The sequence below is a fragment of the Mercenaria mercenaria genome, chromosome 5, assembly GCF_021730395.1.
Source record: "Mercenaria mercenaria strain notata chromosome 5, MADL_Memer_1, whole genome shotgun sequence".
Lineage (NCBI taxonomy): Eukaryota > Metazoa > Mollusca > Bivalvia > Venerida > Veneridae > Mercenaria > Mercenaria mercenaria.
In genome coordinates, this window is record NC_069365.1 from 89,408,194 (window position 1) to 89,431,472 (window position 23,279).

General features: G+C 35.3%; 1 protein-coding gene across 2 annotated transcripts in view; it reads right to left on the reverse strand.

The window, feature by feature from the left end:
• LOC123559215 (uncharacterized) overlaps positions 1 to 16,914 on the reverse strand; it is a 38,343-nt gene extending 21,429 nt beyond the window's left edge. The window contains exons 1-4 of one of the 2 annotated variants that reach the window (XM_053544260.1): positions 16,754 to 16,914; positions 6,624 to 6,829; positions 4,979 to 5,100; positions 3,159 to 3,334 (exon numbers count right to left, since the gene is read on the reverse strand). In XM_053544260.1, coding sequence (XP_053400235.1) covers positions 3,159 to 3,334; positions 4,979 to 5,100; positions 6,624 to 6,805 — 480 coding nt within the window. In that variant the 5' untranslated portion in view covers positions 6,806 to 6,829; positions 16,754 to 16,914. Of the gene's footprint in view, positions 1 to 3,158; positions 3,335 to 4,978; positions 5,101 to 6,623; positions 6,830 to 10,325; positions 10,457 to 16,753 lie in introns of those variants that run through there. The other variant, XM_045351025.2, reaches the window with a different exon arrangement.
• Positions 16,915 to 23,279: the final 6,365 nt, after the last annotated feature.

A 23,279-nucleotide genomic window follows, 5' to 3' on the forward strand; every position in this document is an offset into this window, starting at 1 on the left:
ATTTTATAAAATTTGGGTCAAATGATCACCTCATCAAGACGATGTGCAGAACCCATGAGTCAGCCATGCCGGCTCAAGGTCAAGGTCACAACTCAAGGTCAAAGGTTTGAGCCTGCCATTTTGTGTCCGCTCTATATCTCTTAAACTCCTTGAAGGAATTTTATAAAACTTGGGTCAAATGATAACCTCATCAAGACAATGTGCAGAACCCATGAGTCAGTCATGTCGGCTCAAGGTCAAGGTCACAACTGAAGGTCAAAGGTTTGAGCCTTCCATTTCGTGTCCGCTCTGTATCTCCTAAACCCCTTGAAGGAATTTTATAAAACTTGGGTCAAATGATTACCTCATCAGAACGATGTGCAGAAATTATGAGTCAACCATGCCAGCTTAAGGTCAAGGTCACAACTAAGGGTCGAAGGTTTGAGCCTTCCATTTGGTGTCCACTCTGTATCTCCTTAACCCCTTGAAGGATTTTCATCAAACTTGGGTCAAATGATCACCTCATCAAGAACTCATGAAACAGCCATGTCAACTCAAGGTCAAGATCACAACTGAAGGTCAAAGGTTTCAGCTCTGTATCTCCTAAATCCCTTGAAGGATTTTCATGAAACTTTGGTCAAATGATCACCTCATCAAGACGTTGTGCAGAATTCATGAGTCAGCCATGTCAGTTCAAGGTCAAGGTCACAGCTAAAATCAAAGGTTTACCCTTTCACTATCCATAGCAGTGGCGGGGGATTTAGCTGTCTTTCAGACTGCCTTGTCTAAATAGGAAGGCACGTTTTCTGAATAAAATGAGTACATGTATTCTATAGGCATTTATGTTCAAATAGTTATTTTCAACGATAAATGAAGTATAAATACAAACAACAGTAACAGTTTGAAGGAAGTTGTTGTGTGCTAAAACCGAATTTCCCAGCTCCCGACTAAAAATAGAATGGCGAGTTAGCTCATGCAAAACAGGAAAGGGCAATCATCCATCAATGTATTCATCCATGTACATTGTATAGATTAAAATCATTCATGACTGTTAAATAAGACAGAAGTTTGGGGGTCCCCAGCTCCGCCCCAGACCCTGACTTTTGGATCGGACCGGGTGGCCGTTGTGGAGGGGGTTGTCCCCCACACGGCACGGGTGGCCGCCATTCGGGGAAAACTCTTGTTTGGGAGGAACCCGGGGTGAGATGTGAGGCGGGGGTAGCCTAAAATGCTTACAGCAGTTAATAGGAGGACCCTACGGGACCTTGACTTTGGGATTTGTAGAGGGTGACGGTGAGGTGGGGCGATGTTTCCAAGGAGAGCTCTTGTTTTTAGGAACTCGAGGCTGAATGCGACTTGAGTGGTTTTCTTTCAGCAGTAAATACACCAGAAATACATAAGAAAGTGGTAAATTGCTCTCGTTAGCTGTAACAGGAGCCTTGTTATTTGCTGTCATAATCATTTTACTGCTAGCGGTAAGAGGAGCCTTGTAAACATTTAATCGCTGGTAGTTACATGTAAAATAACTGGTATACTGGTCTTATTTGACTGCTGCCAGTAACACATAGAAAACTGCTTTCATTCGTCATTTGACTAATTTCACTGCTGGAAGTGACACGCTCTCTTAGACCACTCTGCTGGCAGAAACATAAATGAGAGTTGTAAACCATTTAACTGCTGGTATTACATGGTTTACAGGAGAATTTAAGGGTGAATGGGAAATTTTCTATAGGGCAAACATTTTTCCTACTGGCAGAATTTCTTTAAACTTTGTATATTGACTGAGAATCAAGTTTAGAACGAAAAAATGTATTAAAGATCATAGGTACCCAGACTTGATCCTGAATTTTCTGTCCTTGAATGTCGGTTTCAAGGGCAGATAATTCATGATAGAAATATATTAAGAACGCTTCAATGATCTTTAAACGATACGCGAGAAGGGTAGGTCAGTTTTACAGCCTATTACACATCTGAAGGAATCTTGTAAAACTGATTTTAATAACACAATTTAACTGCTGGCAGTATTATATGTAGGACACTGACAAAATAAATACCTTATGTCATTCTCATCATCTGGTAATACAGCTTGATTAATTGTTATAACTGCTGGCAGTAGTAGCAGTTTACTGTTAGCAAACACGATCAATTGCTGTAACTGGTGATAGTTAACTACGACAAGCAATAAACTGCTGTAACTGCTGGCAGTAGGGGCAGTTAACTGCTGTAACTGCTGGCAGTAGGAACAGTTAACTTTTAGCAGTAGGAGCAGTTAACTGCTGCTACTGCCACCAGTTACAGCAGTTAACTGCTCCTACTGCTGCTACTGCTGTACTGCCAACTTCACGCCGATATATAAATTATAAAAATCGACAGGTTTAAAGTTAAAATATAATCATTTAAGTGAGGTGTACTCAGGTATACCGGACCATAATTATAATTTAGGTTTGTCCTGGGCATCCAGAGTCTCAGAAAAATAGCATAACTTGTAAAATCACAAAATTGTTTCATTTTTCTACGAGTTTCAGCAATATGTGATGAATTTGCGTTTGTTTTAAACTATTTATTGCATTTTGAATTGTACAACCCAACTAAAAAAATTAAACTCGAGTTTGATTCCATCTGGAATGGGTGTTGAGAGCGATTAATCAAAATTGTAAGAACTAGTTTCGCAATCGAGAATTAACATACTAGTATCAACTTAAAATACAAGAATTTTTTGAACGATGATTATCGCGCCTGACAAAATTGTAGAGGCTTATTGTACTCACCTTATTTTTTTTCGAGTAAAAATATACACACTCAATTTAAAACTGTTATAAACTTTTTTATTTTAGTTTTCATGTGTTTTTGTGAGGATCATGATTTGTTTTATCCGTTTAAACTGAAAATTGAACTATAGTTCTAGTTGTTGAATAGTAGAATCAAGGAATTGCATATTACAATCTCAATATTTTGGACATAAAATTGTCCAGTATACCCGAGTACACCTCACTCAAGTGATTATATTTTTACTTTGAATCTACCGATTTTTATAACTTATATAGCATTGTGTTGCCAATAAATTGCTCTATAATGTGCCGAAAACCGCATCTAAAAATAATAAGCGGTTACGGAACTACACACGGAGTAACATTACGTATTGAACGCCCCTCGTATATAAATATACAAAAAGAACTTACATATATGTAGTCGTCTGTATGACCGCTAACGAAAGTATATCCCCCAACTTCATCACTGGTGGTCGGCGTGTAATAAAGATCTGCCGTAGGTCCATTAGTAGATCCATCCCAGTTCATTTTCCTATAAGCATAGTTTCCTGAGAACATGAGGTAGTCACTGCATGTGTCGATAGAGCCTGTGAAATATATATTCAAAATGCTTCATAACATTGACTCAACAACATTTCTAGCCTGCTACCTGGACACGAAGACATTTGGAACAACAATTTAACTCATAGTTCTGACACTTACATACCCCTATTGATACAAACATTTTACCTTTGATTTACACAAACATTTCATTGAAAAAATACCAGTAGCCGGAACAGTTGATTATATTATTATCAAGTCAGGGGAGATAACGTACCGGTATTTAGACACCTCGCAGGCACTATTATCACCTTCCTCACTAAGAACAGCTAGAACATCCAACACATTTATCCAATGTATATGTTGAACATACGCTGACCTATAGTCTAGCTTATCCAGTCAAATTTTCCACCGTTTCTCTCCATAACGTTTTTGTATTAGGCGCCAAAATACACCTAGAATGAGGATTTTTTTTTTTCAAATTTCTACCGTTTAGAATATCTTATGTCAGTAGGATTAAAGAAATGTGCAGGAGGGGGCTATACGAGGTACATGTACTAAAATATAATATGTGCGTTGTTGATGATTTTGTGACGTTGACGTTATTAAAACCAACTGTTGCAACTGGACTACTCATTTGTTTAAATGATATTCTCTGTTGATATTTTACATGAAATGCATTAAAAGATGTTATAAAGTAGATATTGACTATTTATTAGTCTTCCCTCTACAAAAATCAAACTTAGTAGGTGGCCGGTTAGAAATTCTGTTCAATCAATTTCTTAAGTTCTATAATGCTTTGGGCATTATACAAAAAGTATTCCACTGTTTGATTCACATAGCCTGTAACAGGGTTTTTTTTGTTTTTTTTTTTTTTACATGTTAAGTTTATTCTTCCAATTATAAACATCAGCAAAATCACAATTTCATTAAAAACAAAACATGTTTTTGAACTTATGCAAAATGTTGGATGTTTTGATGCTAACTAAAATACCCTGTCTTGACCAATACTTCAACAATTTAATGAAGCCGAAACGTAAAATTTAAAAATGATGATTTTATCCTCCTCATTTTAAACCCACCCCCACCCACTTCGGGCATTGTTTCGAAAATTGGTTGGAACCTGCAGGGTAGAACTACTGATTTTCCGTAAGTCAGCTGGATCATTTCCTTACATGACAACTTCTACACCCAAAGCGAGGATCCGAACCCATATCGAAAAGGAGCAAGTGATTCATAGTGTGCAATCTTAACCACTCAGTCATTGAGGCCCTTTTATCACTGTTAGGGTTATTTTAAATGTTGAAATATCATATTGGTATTGCCTTTTATCGAAAGAAAAAATCAAGTAAACCTTTACGGATAAGGTGGGCCAGACTGTAATTATTTATCCAATGAAATGTATGCTATCTCTTTCGGAAGCTAGTTACATTTTATAAATACTGCATGGACTTTTCATGTTGTTCTGAACAACATGTGAAGTAATTCCTCACGAAAACAAGATAAATCGAGTCTCCATCTCGTTATTGTTTTTGGTTCTCTGTGATAACTGAGTCTGTCATTTTTGTACTAAGAGTTCTGCTTAAGTCGGTGATAGGGGGTGCAAGGTGTGATCCACATTTCTAAATCTCTTACAAACAGACTCAATCAAAACGAGTTTATATACAGTGTATAATGATAGTGTCATATACCTTTGTTCTTTCTGTACGGCGTCCAGTTAGCCCAATTTAAATCACTACAGGGTTCCGACTTTTCTGTAGCGTTGATGATTAAGCATTCTGAGGATAACTCATTAAAAAACATCCCGATGCATCTAAAGAAAGTGAAACATTTAGTGTGCAATTTAATATCAAATTCATATTTGAAAACAGTACCCTTGTCTGTGCTATTAAACAAATACGCTCATGAAAAGAGATTATTATTATACCAGTTTTATGCACATGGACACGTTCAAACGTGCTTGAGATATCAATTAAAATCCAGAGAATCGTATTAGATGACGTCAGAGAACCCAGAAAAACACCATTTAGGACACGACGAAGCAGGACAGAGGGCAATTATCAGACCATTTTATCCCTTTGAGGGATTTTACAGCTAATTGTCTTAGGGTGTCTCAAAATGTGCCTCATCGCACAATTACAATTGAAGGCGTGGTGACCAACGGAAAACGGGGGCGGACACAAAGCATAAATTGTTAGACTGATATTATAGTAATTAGGTCAAAGAAAGCGTGATTAAATTGAGATATGAAAGGTGCAGGTAGATAACCTGGAAGCACATAGCACCCCAAACACAACCAAAGAGCCATGTATTGCAAAGTAGAGCCACGACAAAAAGAAACTGTAACGGAAAAATATAGCAGGCGGGTTGTTTCTAAAATCCAACAGTAAGTACATTTTAATTATATACAAAATACAAACAGGCGGCAAAGGTGTAGATAAAAGGGTGGAATATTGGGGAAAATCAATGATGAATATACAAAAGGGTTGGCTAAAACGCAGTCTCCCTACACCGTAAACCACAGCAGCGCATAAGCAGGAAACAACAACACAGCTGGGTAACGCCGGCCAAAAATATGGTAGGCACAATAACTCACTCATAGTAAATGGAGAGGGGTGTAAATGCAAGGGTATGGAGGGGGGTGTGAGGAATGAAACGCCACCAACAAACAAGACAACATACGCAACACAAAATACGAAATAGACTATTAGTAAAAACAAATTGAAGTGACACCGCCTTGGAACGGTCAGTTACCTATATAAAGGAAACTGTGAGTTTAAACGCATTTAAGGCCTGTCAACCTCGCACTTAACCTATCTTAACAAGTTCAGTTAGACAAGAAAGTGTAAATATAATAACTCCCCGCAGAGAAAATCTCTAACATAAGTACCACGATACATGTACCAAATCATATTAAAATAGTTACATAGGGTAAGTCTAAGGTACTCAACAACTTCTCAGAAGTCAGAGTACTACCGAATCAAAATGAGGGCAGTTAGAGTTAATTGAATTGGCTAACAGTGAAGCTTAAATAAAAGATTGGTAAATCTACATGGTATACTTTTATTTTGTAGCAAGTCTGAAATATCTAAACATAGCACATCAACATCATAAAATATGAGGAGCAGAATTAATTCATATATTAAACTTTCTATTATTATTTTTAATATTTAAAAGAAAGTAACGTTGATAAATTTACCAATTTAAATACTAGTAGCACAAGAGTTGCCATTTATTTTGGACATGTATTATTATTCCTCATGTCGGGTCTAGGTTTTTGTCTAGGTTGACGTCAAGCCATAACTACCGTTGAAATAGAAGGACAATACAACTTACCTGTTTTGCAAGCAGCACAAATGAGAACAAAATATTGGCGAAAACATTCCGACAGGTGTCGTGGAGCACTGGTATTTCCGGTAGGAATCGTTTCCTGTCATGAGCCACGTCTTTTGGATTACCCCTTGTGAAACAGTTGCGTTTATCCACCAGCCGACCAGTATCAAATAGGCACTCATCATTTTTAAAATAGCAATAACATCTTTCTGAAATTATGAAATTAAAACGTCGAGGAATAAACACTGTGTTTCCGAGATTGTTAAAGAATGTCTATGTTTCGAAGGGACTTTCTTAAGGGACATTTATGGAATATCTCACTGGGCCTTATTTTTGGAATATCTCAGAAAGGTTTATTTTTACAAAATGCGTCTTTTAAGACAATTTTTAGGGAATATTCATAAGAACTTCTTTTCGGGAAATTTAAGGTGCCTTCTTCGGGACAAATCACGCGGGTTTATTCATATAGAAGTTTTGAAATACTATCTCGAACACTGAAATATATCAAGAGACTCGGAAACAATCGGGACCATGGAACAACCTGGACCAGATAATCCGGACCAAATCAGCGACAACCCGGACCACATTTCAGGACAACCCGGACCATTTTCTTTAAAAGTTCTAGACCACTATAATCTACTTAGGAATATATTTATGTTTAAGAATTACTAGTAGAGTCTAGATGAACAGTATCATTGTTAATAAACTGTGTTGCCGACGTGTTACTGACACGTTATGGACGACACGTATTATCTCGCAGACGACATCGACCATTATTCAATACATATTTTCAATGAAGTTTTAGAATCCTTTCATTGTAATTGAATGTTTTAAATAATGTGTATATTTAACATATTAACATGCTAATATGCAATTCTATTGGCCTTTTCATGTGTTTAAAAGTGCGAAAAACGTGTCTATAACCTCAGATCCCCTCTCAAAATTCCAGTTTCTTTAGTTCTGCTCACTGTTTTCTCGTTTAGGGCAAAGTCATTGTTCTAACTGGGGACCATACGCCGCTATTCATGGAAATGCACTCCATGCATCATTGAATGTTCCATGTGCACCGCGGAATGAATACATCTGCGGATGTCTCTAACTTATATTCTGGTACTTATAACATGTGTAAATGTTGAATTCTGCTTAACCCGGATCTAGAGGGCGTGGACGGTAACTTGCATTTCCATTACCGCCCAAGAACAGGCTCAATCAAGCCGAGCCTGCAACAATTTGATTATGCCGTGTTGGGCGACCTTTGGTTTTCCACTTTTTCTATTCATCATAATTTAATTCAATATCTGATGTTGCATTTTACCGATAGTGTAGAAATAATAATTCAATCACCTATGTTGCATTTTAGCGATAGTACAGAGGTGATAATTCAATCATGGACCTTTTTTTCATTTTCATTATATTGGTCAAGTGATAGATTTCATCGAACTGAAACAAATAATCATGTTCACTGAGTGTTTAATGCATCTCAGTTTTTACAATCGAGGTGATTTCTATTACTCTCCTATCCTACCAAGATAGAGTTATTTTATAACAAACATATTTTTGACAAATATACATTATCATTCTCATCAATCAGAAGTTGACAACCGTACGCAAGAATTGAGTATTATGCTACATGTACCACTCGTTGACAGACAGGCAGACAGATAACTTTATTTTCACCCAAGGTACTGTACTAATACAACATGAGGATGGAAATATTGCATATGATGTTCATTTTGTGAAAGATAATTTGATGTTTTAAACTGAAACAATCAATTATCCTACTTAACACATCCAAAATCTTTGACTACTGACAAGTCCTCGCCAGTAAATTGTGTGGTGTAACAGGGTCTAAAGGGTTCACGCTACTAAATATCAACAACAACAACTGTTCACTATAATAACTATTATTTAATATTTTCTCTATGCTGCGATAATATATAAACATCAATGTCTTTCTTCATAATTCTCTAACATAATTTTCTAACATTTTCACAGTTATTTAAAGAACTTCTATTCTTCGACATAATTACTTCAACGTTAATTGCCTCGGTCTTTATCTAACTAATTCATTTTGCTAGTATCGAACATTCGCATCTAACCTAAATGAGTACCAGAATGATACTAAAGTTCTGTCTCAAAACTTCTGCTTATGAAAGAAATGATTCGTGACTTGAGTCATGCGGCGTGATCAAAAGACCGGGTGTTTATAATTACTCTGTCATTTATCCAGTTAGCCAGTTGTCAAAACGATTAGTAATTTTGAAACATGCATTGCTGGACAATGCATTAACTCGGCGATGTAATGTAACCTGTCATTTATTGCACATGACTAATTTCTAGACCGGAAAGTTGAGTGTGAAAAGGAATGCGAAATATTTTCTCCAAGTATATGACTTATTCTTGACCGAAAAGCTATCTGAAAAGAATGCATAAAAATATTTGGTAAAATGAATTCTTAAAGTCATTATACCACAATTAAACTAAACTGTAATCAAATCAGAAATTAATAATTAAATACCATTAATTACCGCTGTTAGGCAAACAAACAAACAAACAAGCAAAATACAATAAAAACTTTATTAGCAAAATCAGCATACACTATGCCTTTGGCTAAATTAAAAAAAACATATTTCATTTATTTATTTCAGTCACATAAAAAGATAAAACAACCATAAACAAAACAAGATAACAACAACAGATTCTTAAAAAAATACAGAATACAGACGTGTGTATCTGTGTGCGTGTGCGTGTGCGTTTGCGCGTGCATGTGCCCATCTCCTTAGTAAATTGCAAGTCCTAATTACCTCATTATGTTTCTTTGGAACATTAGTATTTCAGAATACTAGTATAAAATAGATAATGAAATCTAGAAGGACTTTCCTAAAACTTGGCCCGGGTCGTCCATAATATGGTCAGGTTCGTCTATAACATTTATCTATAACTAAGGTTTACTTAAATGAACATTGTTCAACTTCAGCTGTACTATAAAGTTATTATGAAACATAAAGAAACAAATATTTGTAAAAAAAATTTTAATAATGGCATATAACTTTAAGAAACTTGGTCTAGGTCGTTCTGAAACGTGGTCCGGTTGTCCCGCGAATATGGTCTGGATTGTCTGGTCCGGTTTGTCCCAGCCCCATCAAGAGAGATGTATAAGAGTTCTCGGAATAATACATATGAGCTTATTTTCAATACCTAAGGTAGCTTTCCTTCAACGTAATGAATGGCCTCCATTAGTAGTAGTAGGTAGGTAGTAGTAGTAGTAGTAGTAGTAGGCACCGTTTGAATTTTGACGATAACTAATTTCGGTCATTTTATACGCAAAATCCTTGTGTTAAAATCTACTTCATAAACTTTTCAAAAAATCTCAAAATTTTCACATTTTTACAGATATCCTGTTTTAGGAGAATTAATAAACAAAAGAATTTTTTTTTAATTTTCAAATTGACTGAAATTTATAAGTATTTTTGATGAAAAATATAAAATATTTGATAGACTTTTGCCTGTTATCACCGTTTAGACTTTTAATAATTATTTACAATATCAATATTTTCACCCATTTTAAGAAACAAAAATGGAATTTTATAGTATACTAGGTAAATCCAATTGTATCAATTGAAACTTAATTTTAGGTACGTATTCTATAGTTTAAAACAGTGTTAAGTATGCAAATATTCAAAGAAAAAATAAGAAAAAACTTACGCGTGAGCGTTGCATTTTCCAACTTCAGTGTAATATTTTCACTGCGAAGCCGCTTTGAAATGTGACGATTGTAGTTACATTAGTGATTATTAATAATTCATATTGATCGTCATTGCATTTTTAAGGCTAACTGAAAGACAACAGTTTTTCAGTGTCAATATCGAAGAAATGTTTTCACACAGTTTCTCTTAGCCCAACTCGCGACGTTTTCATTTCAACCGCCAGGGAAGATAACTAAGGTAGCAGGGTATATACATTTCTTTTTATCCTCCATAACATGAAGAGATGAACAAGGTACATAATATATTTATACAAATCACCGACAATAAATGAAACATGATAATATATATATATTAAACAATATTCTCAATGAGTATGAATAATGAGACAAGATTATATATAACTTACAAACAATATTCACAAAAAAGTTAACAGTGAAACATGACACTATTTAACTTACAAAAAAAAAACAAAAACAAAAAAAACAAAAACAAACACAGAACATTTACAATGTATATAAACACTGAAATGTTAACGAAGCTTTAGCTTCATCACAAATTGTAATAGTTTAACCAGCATGACTGAAGAAAAGAAAATGCAATGAACATGAACCTTTAATCATAGATATTCTAATCAGAATTAAGAAAGTCAATATCTTTAATTGCATATAATCTCTACAATGAATAATGCACGATTGTATCAGACTATACCACGAAACAACACTCGAAAAGGTATAAACTGATAAAAATGCATTATTGAATTAGCATGTATTAGGCTATACCAGTGTGAAACCGCACACATTTAAGAGTTCTTTCGAAATTTAATTTTGGCAGATTTCCCTTAAGGTAGCAGGGTACACTTAGATTCAAAAATTTTGGGCACGGCCAGGCTTACATGTAGCGACTCGCAATATTGCACTTCCCTAATGAGCAGAATCAGGGTGGCCATTTTATAAATTGCGTGCATGTTTTGTGCTTTTAATTAGTGGCAAGATCAGGACTCTCATACATGAATACAGAAAGTTATCAAAACGAAAGTTTTACACCATCCTTTAAAAAAGCATGCCAAAAGCATCAATTTTGCACTTTTTGAACAGCCTGCAATGATCCCGCCGCTGGAACAATGTCCAATTTTATTGCATTTCTCGATTTAATAGTCCCTACTGAACTACAGGATATAAACGGAATGGGTGGCCATCCATCTCTTTTTTCACAAAATAGCAAAAATGTTCCTGAGTATCAATCAACAAGCACGGAACCCTTCCGTGATTTGAATTTCCCGCGCTAAGGTGACTCATCGATTCATACAAAGCTGCAGCAGTTCTAATTATTACAAATATTCGAAGTGTATCCTGCTACCTAAGTCACAGAATATGTCTACGTTTCTCCAAAACTATCGGCTAACGAATGCAACTGCATTTCTAAACTTTCTAATGGCGCTTTGTATTTGGACTGAATAACAGCATCATTGCTTGCTATATCGTCACTTTCAAAACCATTCTTTGCAATAACAAAGCTTGTGGTTTAATTTAGCCTTCAGGGAAGCGTAGCCGACTTAACTTTGTGATAGGCTTTTGGTTGTGAAATTGTGCATTTGACGAGGCGGCTGCCTAGACCAGTCTAGCACTTTTGCATTATGTCTTACTAATTCCGTCCCTAGTTAAGCCCCATTTCACGTGACAGATCATCTTCAAGTTTCATAGGCGTTTCGACTGTTAGGAAACTTCGATATTATTTCAGTATGGATGCGCTTTTTATGTGAAACACTGGCAAAATGGACATTATGTCGTAGGAGCGAGTTAAAACGTATCAACTCGGATGTCCCCACTCTACTTTCGTACCATTTACATAAAAAATAAAAAACAGATTTTGTTTATTTTGGGTTTAACGCCGTTTTTCAACAGCATTTCACGTTTTACCTATACACTGCCCCTGGATTCTAAACCATTACTAAAAATATGTTACCTGTTATCCGCAAGCAAATGCCACCTTCTCTATAAGAATTAGAGGCGGAAGACGAGCAGGTTCAGACACGATATATTTCATTAAATCTTCATGGAGAACATACGCCTCGTCCGGGGATCGAACTCACGGCCCTGCGATTCGTAGATTTGAGCTTTCCGTATTGTACTTCTCGGGTGGGCATAAAAATGTGTGTGTGTGTGTGTGTGTGTGTGTGTGTGTGTGTGTGTTGTCGATAAAACGTAAAAAAGCAAACTATTTTTCCAAATTTCTTCTCATGTCTGATGTCAAATCAATAACCATCACATTTACATTTGGGAACGTTAACAGATAATTGTTAATTTACTCAAATGAATAACGTCACTTGTTTCAGTGAAGTTGTCAAACCTTTTGAAACTAATGGCCAGTTTTTCAACTCTAGCATTAAGAAACGCTTAAACCAGTATTAGTTAAGCCATCGCTTATCCTTGTTTTCTAACGGATTTTTAATAATTCTCGGCGGTTATATTTGTGATGTATTAGCTAAGCCGCGGTCACACAGTAATCAGACCGTTTCGCTGTATTTTTACTTATATAAAACGTGTTACTTTGGTGATTTAGCCTGGCAATGTCAAAGTGCAAGGCATGTCGGTAAAAAGCTATACATAGCTTTTGTTAATTTGTTGAAAACTCTCCGACAATAAAAAGAATTTGATTTGATTTGCTACTGCTTTCGAAAAACAAGTTCTCATAGAAATCATAAAAGTGAAATACAAAGTCACGTTGGAAAATAAAAGCGCTAGCGCCCGTCTACTGAATGAAAAACAAAAGAATTTAATTCAAGGTAAGACTGCAAGCATTCCTATGTTTGTTCATTGTCTTATTGTTTTCATTATCCTAAATGTTACGACTTTCATGTACAAAAAACGTGCAATATGCACTTGTAATTAGGAATGCATTCGTAAATTTAAATTTATAGGTAGTATACAATTATCAAATAAAACTGCAGTTGTAAATGCATGAATTTCAAAATCCACACGTCATTGAAAGTAGACGTGTATTCATATATGTGTTCACCTACATATTTATGCGTTACATATAATTATAAGTATTCACATGTACTTATATATTTATGCCTGCGCGTATATGTTGAAACGTGTAAAAACACAGTGATTCTAAAAAAAAGTGAAATGTTGAATCTGTTACATTTTTAGCTCGACTTTTCGCAGAAAAATAAAGCTATTGCACTCGCCCCAGCGCCGGCGTCTGCGTCGCCGTTGGTTAAAGTTTTTGATAAAGTAAAACATCTCTAATACTACTAAAGCTGTTGGCTTTGAACTTAAAGTAATTATGTACTATCAAAGTCTACAACAGGAGAAACAATCCCCATAACTCTGATTTGAATTTTGACCTAGTTATGCCCCAGTTTAACTTAGAATTTTTAGTTATAGTTTTTTATTAAGTCAAATATCTGTGTTACTATCAAAACTATGACTTGAAACTTAACATAGTTATGTACTATCAAAGTCTACATCAGGAGGACAATCCCAATAACTCTTATTTGACAGAGTTTTGCCCCTTTATAACAAGAATTTTTTGGTAATGTTTTATAAACTGTTACTTGCAAGCTTTTATTCAGTCAAGCACTGAGAAAAGTCGACCGAGCTGACAGCTCCTGTTAATACACTGTTTTGTATTTTAAAATTCGGTTTTATATTATTTACATTAAAAGATATTCACATGTTCTGTATCATTTTGGAAATTTAAATTCATGTGTAGATATTCCGCCGCCATCTTTTCTTAAACCACCTATGCCACAGGTTTTAAATAACAATAAAAAAGATAAGCCGTTGCTGACACCGCTCAAAGTAGAAAAATCCAATCGAAGGTTTAACTTTTGTCTAGCCCCGTTATTCACGTGCTGACTTAAGCGTTGTAAATATATCCGACACGGCTTAAGTTGGAGCTTAAGTCATTACTAAATAGTTGAAAAACTGGCCATAAGTGATTTAGGACAATGTTTAGTTGGTTTAAGCAATATTTGAATAGGTTTGTTTCTGATGTTGTTTACATAAATCAAAATGTTACATCGATTAGAGGAAGTTCGATATAATTTCTACCTTTCAATTTCTATCATTTCAATAGCTATATATTTCAATTATTCATGATTCAATCTATTGTTCTAGAAATATTGTTTACACGTTAATTGCTACAGGGATCTACCAACTTTATGGCCTTTAAAACACTCATTCAGACTTTACAAATATTTAATGGCTATCATCTTTTGTATTTTGATATTTGCTTCAAAGGCACTGGCATCCAGATTGTTCGACAACAACAATAACACCATAAAAAATTAATTACTGACAGGCTACATATCATGGAAACACATGAGAATAAGTTGTTTTTACTAATGTTACACTGAAAATCGAAAAGCACCTGTAAAGCTTTACTTGAGGTAACCTGCCTTAACTTAACCCATAGTCTTCCGTGACGGAATAGGCTAAGACAGTGAAAACTTTTATTGCCGAGGTGGCCCGCGTTTGATTCCCGACGCGGGCATCTTTGTTTCTTGATGTGGCATTTTAAGATAGTTTAGATACAGAAACAGATATTCTAATGTTCATAATATGACCAAACTTCAATTCTTAAGAAAGATCATTTTAGCCAAATTCTGGAGTTCAGTACCTTTAAAGTGTAGAAAATCCTCACCTTACTAGATATCTAAATCAAATGTGTATGTAGAGCTTTATCACGAAAGACCGGTGGTGACATTTCCATTTCAAGAATTCACGATTTCTGAGTATGAATTCGTGAAGTAGAAATCATGAAGTATTTAAATGAAATCGAGAATTCTTGAAGTGGTATTCGTGAAATCGTGATAAATGAATTCTTGAATTTTTGACATGAAATATGGAAATGGTGAATTTATGAAGTTGTGAAATATTGAATAATTGAAATCTTGAATTTGTGAAATTCTGCATTATTGAAATCTTGAATAATTGAAATCGAGAATTTTTTGAAATTGTGAATTACTGAAATATTGAATTATTGAATAATTGAAATATTGAAATATTGAATTTCTGACATGAATTTTGCGTGAAATTCACGAATTCATAATCAAAAATCATGAATTCTTGAAACTGAAATGTCACCACCGGTCTTTCGTACTTTATTCATAATTTAATGTTACGCAGTACTTCACAGTTGATCGTTTAAAACACTTCAAGTTTTTTGTGGTAGTACACATTATCATGAGTTCAGTTATACATGTATAGAGCATGTACTATTCTGTCACCTAATAATACATATAAACGTGTTAATTTTATGTGGTAGTATTTGTCACGTTTTCAAATACGAAATTAGGGTCTAGTATACCTTTAAATGAGCCGTGCCATGAGAAAACCAACATAGTGGCTTTGCGGCCAGCATGGATCCAGACCAGCCTGTGCATCCGCGCAGTCTGGTCAGGATCCATGCTGTTCACTAACAGTATCTCTAATTCCAATAGACTTTGAAAGCGAACAGCATGGATCCTGACCGGTCTGGATCCATGCTGGTCGCAAACCCACTATGTTGATTTTGTCATGGCGCGGCTCAAATGGTTAAAAAGTTTACAAAAATGTGTGATGGAATTTGTTTTAAAGAAAGAGACCTATTTTTCTAAATCATTCAACCATCTGAGACCTCTTTGGATATGATATATTAAAAAACTATTTTTCTACATGCTTTAACCAAATATTTAAGGTATTACATCCTAATGGTAATGTTTAAAAAAATGGCATATCCGCTTGATATATTCATAATGTTGGTCTTGTTTCGCACGGTGTTGCAATTTTAAACAACTTTTACCGTGCTGTTTTTTATGTATAAATTTTGTTTAATTATATGATATTTCCTCAAGCTAAAAAAGAAACAAATTTCAAAAGTCATGGCCTCTGTCCAGAACGTTTGCAGAATTCAATATACCATTAATTTTGATGAAAGAAACGTCAAACTATTGATTAGTAATTATAAAACATAAAAGAAAAATGTCAATACCATTTTTTCTAGTGTGCTTCAAGTAAAAGGATTTAATGAGACAGAATTTGAACTCCAGTATTGAAAAATTAAGGTCGATTTCTATGGGACTCACTCACTTCATTAAAAAATAACCTTGGGGCAGACGTAATATTTATCCTGTCACTTGCAGTATTTTCGACCCGATATCAGGGTGCCGTATATCTTTCTTGATATACCCACAGACACTTGGGTGTCAGAAGCTGTCCCCCATCCCAATCCGCCCCTGCCAACCTTTAGCCAATATATTTTCGCCTTTTAAATCAAACTGGGCACATGTCTCGATCATACAACAACTTTTGTTACCATTTCAATATGTTTAAAAAATCTCCCATATACTATCAATGCTCAGAAATACTAAAGACAACTTACTTCGCAATGTAAACAAAACAATTCCACATCGATTTTAACTATCTAATAAACACTTACCGTAAGTTTCTTTGGTCAATCAATAGGCAATTAAATTCCCTTTCGAACGGAATAAGAGTCAATATTAAAAATCTTCAATACGAGGATATAATCAGCAATTATTTATTTTATCTCGACTTGGCCAGGCAATTGGAGAATGGTTCTGGGCCCTGCGTTGCGCTGCTCATTTAGCCGGGAAACAATTGGTGTAATATGCTAACGAAATAAAATGCTGCACCGGACGGTCATTTCCCGCGTTTTCATTTTCGCTACAGTCGCTGCTGTTGTCGAAGCACTCCTGTCAGAGTAATTTTTATACAGTAAGTGTTAAGTTATATTTTTGAATTGATAATGTTTAGTGCATGTCAAGGTTGTTTTTTGATGCGGCCGCATCCAATGGCCATAATGTTGTTTTAACTGGTCAGGGTGGCACTGGCAAATCATTTGTTCTTTCAAAGTTTGCGGATGATATGAGAAAGCGTGGTAAAATTGTTTCAGTTACGTGCAGTACAGGTATTGCTGCAACTCACTATCGTACTGCAATGACACTGCATAGATGGTGTGGATTAGGGGATGGTGGCATTCAGACAAAAGAGCTCGTTAAGCTTGTCTGTAGTGATGAGAGATATGCACAGGCAAGGCAGCGCATTACCTCCTGTGATATCCTGATTGTCGATGAATGCTCCATGATAAGTAAAAAAATGTTTGAAACTGTAGATTTGTTGTGTAGGTCAGTAAGACGAAATAAGAGGTATTTTGGGGGTATACAAGTAATATTTTCAGGTGATTTTTTCCAGCTTCCCCCAGTCCCAGATGAACTGTATGGAGAAGCTGGAAAATACTGCTTTGAATCTGATCATTTCAGTAGTGCTTTACCGCATCACATTAACCTGGAAACTATATTTCGACAAAGTGACAACGATTTAATTTCATGTGTGAACTCCCTTGAAAATGGAATTGTTGATGAAAAAAAACATCAACTACATCAAAAGCCTTGGAAGAGATATACCAATCAATGAAAACACAATGTACCTTTTTTCCCGACATTATAAGACAAATTTATTTAACCATGACAAACTGAAAGTTTTTCCAGGAAATTTAAAAGTATATGAGTCAAAGGATGAGGGGGATATTTTTTACCTTCACCGGTTCCAAGCACCTAAAAGGCTGGGTTTGAAAGTTGGATGCTTGTTGTAAATTTAAGCGACACTCTTGTAAATGGTTCCACAGGTAAAGTTCAACAGCTTTTTGATGACAGAATTATTGTTCATTTTCAAAAACCAAATCTTACCATCACTTTGAATCATTATGAATTTACTAAAATTGATCATGTGTCAAGAAAAACATTAGCTAAAAGGTTACAGTTCCCTTTAATTCTTTCATTTGGTATAACTATACATAAATCACAGGGCATGTCACTTGAATCTGTTGTTGTGGACTGCGAGGATGCAAATATACCTGGCCAACTTGGAGTAGCACTTGGTCGTGCAATTAATGCAAAGCAGCTACAGGTTTAAAATTTTAGACCGCATTTAGTTAAAGAACATCCACGTCAAGTAAATCTTTTTTATAAATGTAGCTCGAAAGATTTTTTTACCAGATTGCAGTTGTTGCAAAAATGAGTTCATTTCGGCTGAAACAATAAGTAATCTTTTCATCCCTACCGACTGGGACAATTTATATACAGATACAATTTTTGATATTGAACAAAACACAAATGAAAACGATGCTGATGATGACGATGATGATGAAACCCTCTCTAACCTCTCTTTTGACTATGGCAATGAAGATTTTGATGATGATGATGATGATGATGATGATACTACTAAAGGTGATAGTCCGGCTGTAGACCATAACGTGGGTAAAGAACATACTGCTTCTCCTATCCCTGATTACATTAATCCTGAACAAATCCTGAACGAAATAAAAGAAGAATACATGGAAACTCCACTTGAAGAATCTATGGTTTACGTAATGGAATATGTTAAGAAAAACATTTACCCATTTTCCGTTTGGCTTTCAAGTATATTTTTACATTTGTATAAAATAAGTTGCGACACATTTCTAGATGGTGATCTGTCCCAACAGAAACATGTTACACATTTTTGCGCAAAAGTCAACTCTTATTTAATGAGTGACGCGTATTTTGATGCCTGCAAAAATGTCATGTCAGAAATTGAAAATTACAAATCTGACCTAGGCTTCAGTCTGTTCACAGCAACAGCTTTTAAAATTCAAAGCATCATTATCAAAAAAAAGTCAGAAGATGTTTCTACTTCCAAAGTTACAGAAAGAACCGTCCCAACAGAAAAATTTGAGGAAGGTAAGGGTAACATACGTTACGTTGGTGGTTATTGCATTGCAAAAATAAAATTCAAACATCAAAAAAAAGGTCCAGAATTCTTTATTTAATCCTAACAAAGAGTCCATTCTTGAAAACAGCCGCGAAAAAGTAGATCTTTTATCTCAAATTGTTTCTTCTTATAGCGATCTCTCTACTTCTTCTTCATATCAAGAAACACAATTAAAACCACAGCAAGAAAACAGAATTTAAGGGAATGATTAAAAAACATAACTGATCCTGCCTATTTATTTTTTCAGAGTTTAGATTCAAAACTGAGACATTTAAAAACATTTGGTAATCTTTACACATATGGTGAAAGAACTATCGAATTCATAAAAAGTCAAATATTAAGTGACAGCGAATTGTTAGATAAATGGCAAAGTCTATTCATTTTCAACACAGATAAATATGTACTTGAACTGTTTTCGGAAGTTCTTTCAAAGTTTTTAAATGTATCAGCCTCACGTTTTAGAAAAGATTTTTTACTCAGTATGAAAACCGAAAAATCGAAAGCTCATAGAAAAAAATTATGGAGAAAAAAGATAATAAGAACGTGAAAAAATTGTCAGTAGATGAAATTAGAAATGATAAATCAGAAGGAAAAGTTGTTTCCCATTTAAAACTAAAAGCTGGTGTTTTGAGTGATCCTGAATTTTTCAACCATAAATTTTATACCAAAAAACAATTTTAAACTTTATGCGCAGCTTATGAAATTCCAACATTGTCAAAACATAACAAAAAGTACATGAACGACCATCTAATTACCATTATCCAAAACTGTGATACAATGTTAACGCCTGCTGTTTTCAATTCTGCACAAGACACTGAAGAACTTCAAGAATTACAAGATCAGACAACGACAGAAATTACGGACCGACCAGCAACATCAAGTGAAATTGATCCAGTAACTACTTGCACAAATGTAAAAATAGGAAAAGGAAAGGGCAAAGGTAAAAGGTCGTCAGTTGCAACAAGAAAAAGAAAGGGTAAGAAGAAGAAAACAACAAAGAATGAAGACGATGAAGACGAAAAAGGGTGTCCAATATGTTCTGGAAAGTATGACGACAGCCCAGACTGGATTCAATGCGACTCTTGCAACGAATGGGGTCATGGAACGTGTGTAGGATTTACTACTCCAGAACAATGGAATCAATATGAAGATGAAAATGTTCAATTTGTCAATTTTGTGAATAGATTAAAACCTTTTACACATACACTTGGGGGTCAGCACCCTTTCCCCCTCCCAATCCGCCCCTGTCAACATTCAGCCAGTATATTTTCACCTTTTATTTTAAACGGCGAAAATATATTTACGGAAGGTAAGCATGGGCGGATTGGGAGAGGTGGGGGATGCTGGCCCCAAGTGTTTGTGTAAAAATTGACGTATCATCTTTTTACAGACATAATTTCTAATGCAACATAGGTTTAGGGTTTTACAGACATATGATGCAACCAAGCAAAATAGTAGCAGAATCTGTCAATGACATTAAGGGTTACGTCAGTTAGTTCTTGCGCGTGTGGACTGGCCGTACCGCAGAACTATATCTGACAAGTCAATGAGATTGATTTATTAATCATTTGTTGTTTTTCTTAAATATTTACCTTTTTTAAACAAACATTACCGAACTATAGAAATATTGTAAGTTACCTATTATATGGCGTCTTTTATATTATATAACTATGGTGTCTTTTTTGTACGACTTATTAACGGTGTTTACCTTTTTAACGTGTTATACCCCCAGAACCTCATATTCGTACTTACTGCACTATTTTAAAGGGTTATACATGTATTATAAGTACTCCATTGATTTTGTTGTTATTATTTTTCTTACTTTATTCATTGTGAAAATGCTTGAAATCTTAAGTTTAAAAAAAAACTCATTAATTTTTTCTTGCTTTAGCAGCCACCCTGACCAAATGTGAATCACATTCATATTTTTGTATATAGTCTTTGGATATTTTGTTTTCAGTTTTCTGGAATACGTTGAGAAAATCAACCTTTATCCCATTTCAAAGTACTTTTTTTTTTCGTTTCGCACGATTTTTGTAATATTCCAGATATGGCCGAGGCTTCTAATCCTGGTGAAACTTCTCAAATAAGGCGTGTTCAAATTTTTTTAGATAACTTAAAAGGTGAGGCCAAACTTGAACCTGAGTATAACAACATCATTCTATTATCTGACAGTAAAGGTAGATATCTTCAAAATGAGGTTAATACTGTCAGCAATTACGCCGACACCTCAAAACTAAAGTTCTGGTACCGGGGTGAGAGGACAACAGTTGAAGGTGTAAAATTTCTTGAAGAGAAAATTGCTCACGGCTGTCCTTTGCTGAAACACGATGCCAGATCAATTGTTTTATTTTGGCATACTACATGTGACGTAACAAATTTGTTACGTCCACAACGTTTTTTAAGACCGGCCTATGACTCGGGTGAGGCATATTTAGCCACCCTTCAACCAAGTTTAGATCAACTTATCGGGCTGCACAATCAAAATGGGTTTGATATTGGTTTCCTCGAAGCACCCCCAGTATTTCCATCCATCTGGAATAGAAGTAAGAATGATCCAGACTGGGGATGCTTTGAGGACTCCTTTATCAACGATCAAATTGAAAAAGCAAATGACCACATCCGACAGATCAATCAACAGCTTAATTATGTTTCTCCGGAATTTATTTGTGACACCATGAAATTTAGGAAAAAGGGTAAAACACAAAAGTCATTCCTAACCAGTGATCTCTTTATCGACGGTATCCATCCTTTGGATTGTGCAGCCCAGAAATGGCTGTATCAAATCATTAAGTCAGTATCACGAGGTTTAGTTTGGTGATCCCTCTAAAGTTCAAGGTTTGATTTCAGCCTGTTCATGAGAGGTAATGAAATGTGCAACTTTAATTCATATAGAGAATATTTGTTTGTTTCAGTGTAAGATTGAAATATCTTTTACGAGTGAACACCAGATGCTCTAGTTTCACGAGAGTCATAGCTGGTACTTAAAAATATTTTGTTCTGTCATAATTAACCAAAGGGTAATTTCACACATTTGTTCATTACAGAGGTAGATATCAGGAAATGTTTCTGGTCGTTTTAATTTCTTTCCTGATTTCTGTTTTTACAGAGTTAGCGAACTTTGTTAAAGTTACTTCTCTTGTAGTATTTTACACTACTCGACAAAGTCACAGAGTTCTGATTATATGATAGTTTCAAGTATGTCATGGTTAGTAATGCGCGTGTGGACTGGCCGTACCGCTTACGAAACCATATTTCACAAGAAATACATGGACTTCATATGTATCAGAACCTCTTCGTTTGAAATTCTACATTAATTCATTTAATCTAATTTTTTTGCATCATTTATAACATTAAATAGACACACATGCAATGGACAGCCATGAGCAATTTTCCAAACAAAGCCTAGTCATCGGTGTTTTTCATCTCACAACACGGCACCTACTCGTTAACTAGCGACCTTCCGTAAGCCGCCCGGATGGCTTCCTCGCACGAAGAATTCAGCGCCCTGAGTGAGACTCGAACCCGCATTGATGAGGGCCAAGTGATTTCATGTCAGCGACCTTAACTTTTCGGCCACAGAGGTCCATCAACTTGTAGAGATTATTATTTTGAGGCTATAAGACATATCCTCAACCATCGTTACACTACAGTCACCTTTTATTGTGTATATTGCTGAAAATCTTATCTAGAAACTTATGCTAACCTCTCTTTATTCTAGGGATTTTGTTGAATAAACACCGTTTGCAGTCCCAATCATTTCCACACTATATCAATGCAATGGAAATGATAGCTATCTGTGTTACCTGCTATTCATGACAACACAGTCATGCGTGTAACCGTCTGAAAATGTTTCTCTTTTTTTCATTTTCATAAATTGCTAGCTGTTTTCCCATGTTCGTACTTCCACGCATATCTACGGGTGTTCTCTTTTTTCTCAACATATTTCAGCTTGTGAAATTCTGTCAGTTTTATCATTTCTTAGAAATCGTCTACTTTTTCACAATTTTCACCACAAACAAATGTCATACTTTCCTCAGAGCTAAAAGTGAGTTCATATTTACATATTTCTGTTTAAAAACAGCTGACCGTTACAGCAATTCTGCATATTTTTTATGCCTTAATGCAAAAAGTTCATGGTTTGCACGAGATGCTAGGAACGTAGTACTGGTTAGTTACCGGCTACTTTGGTT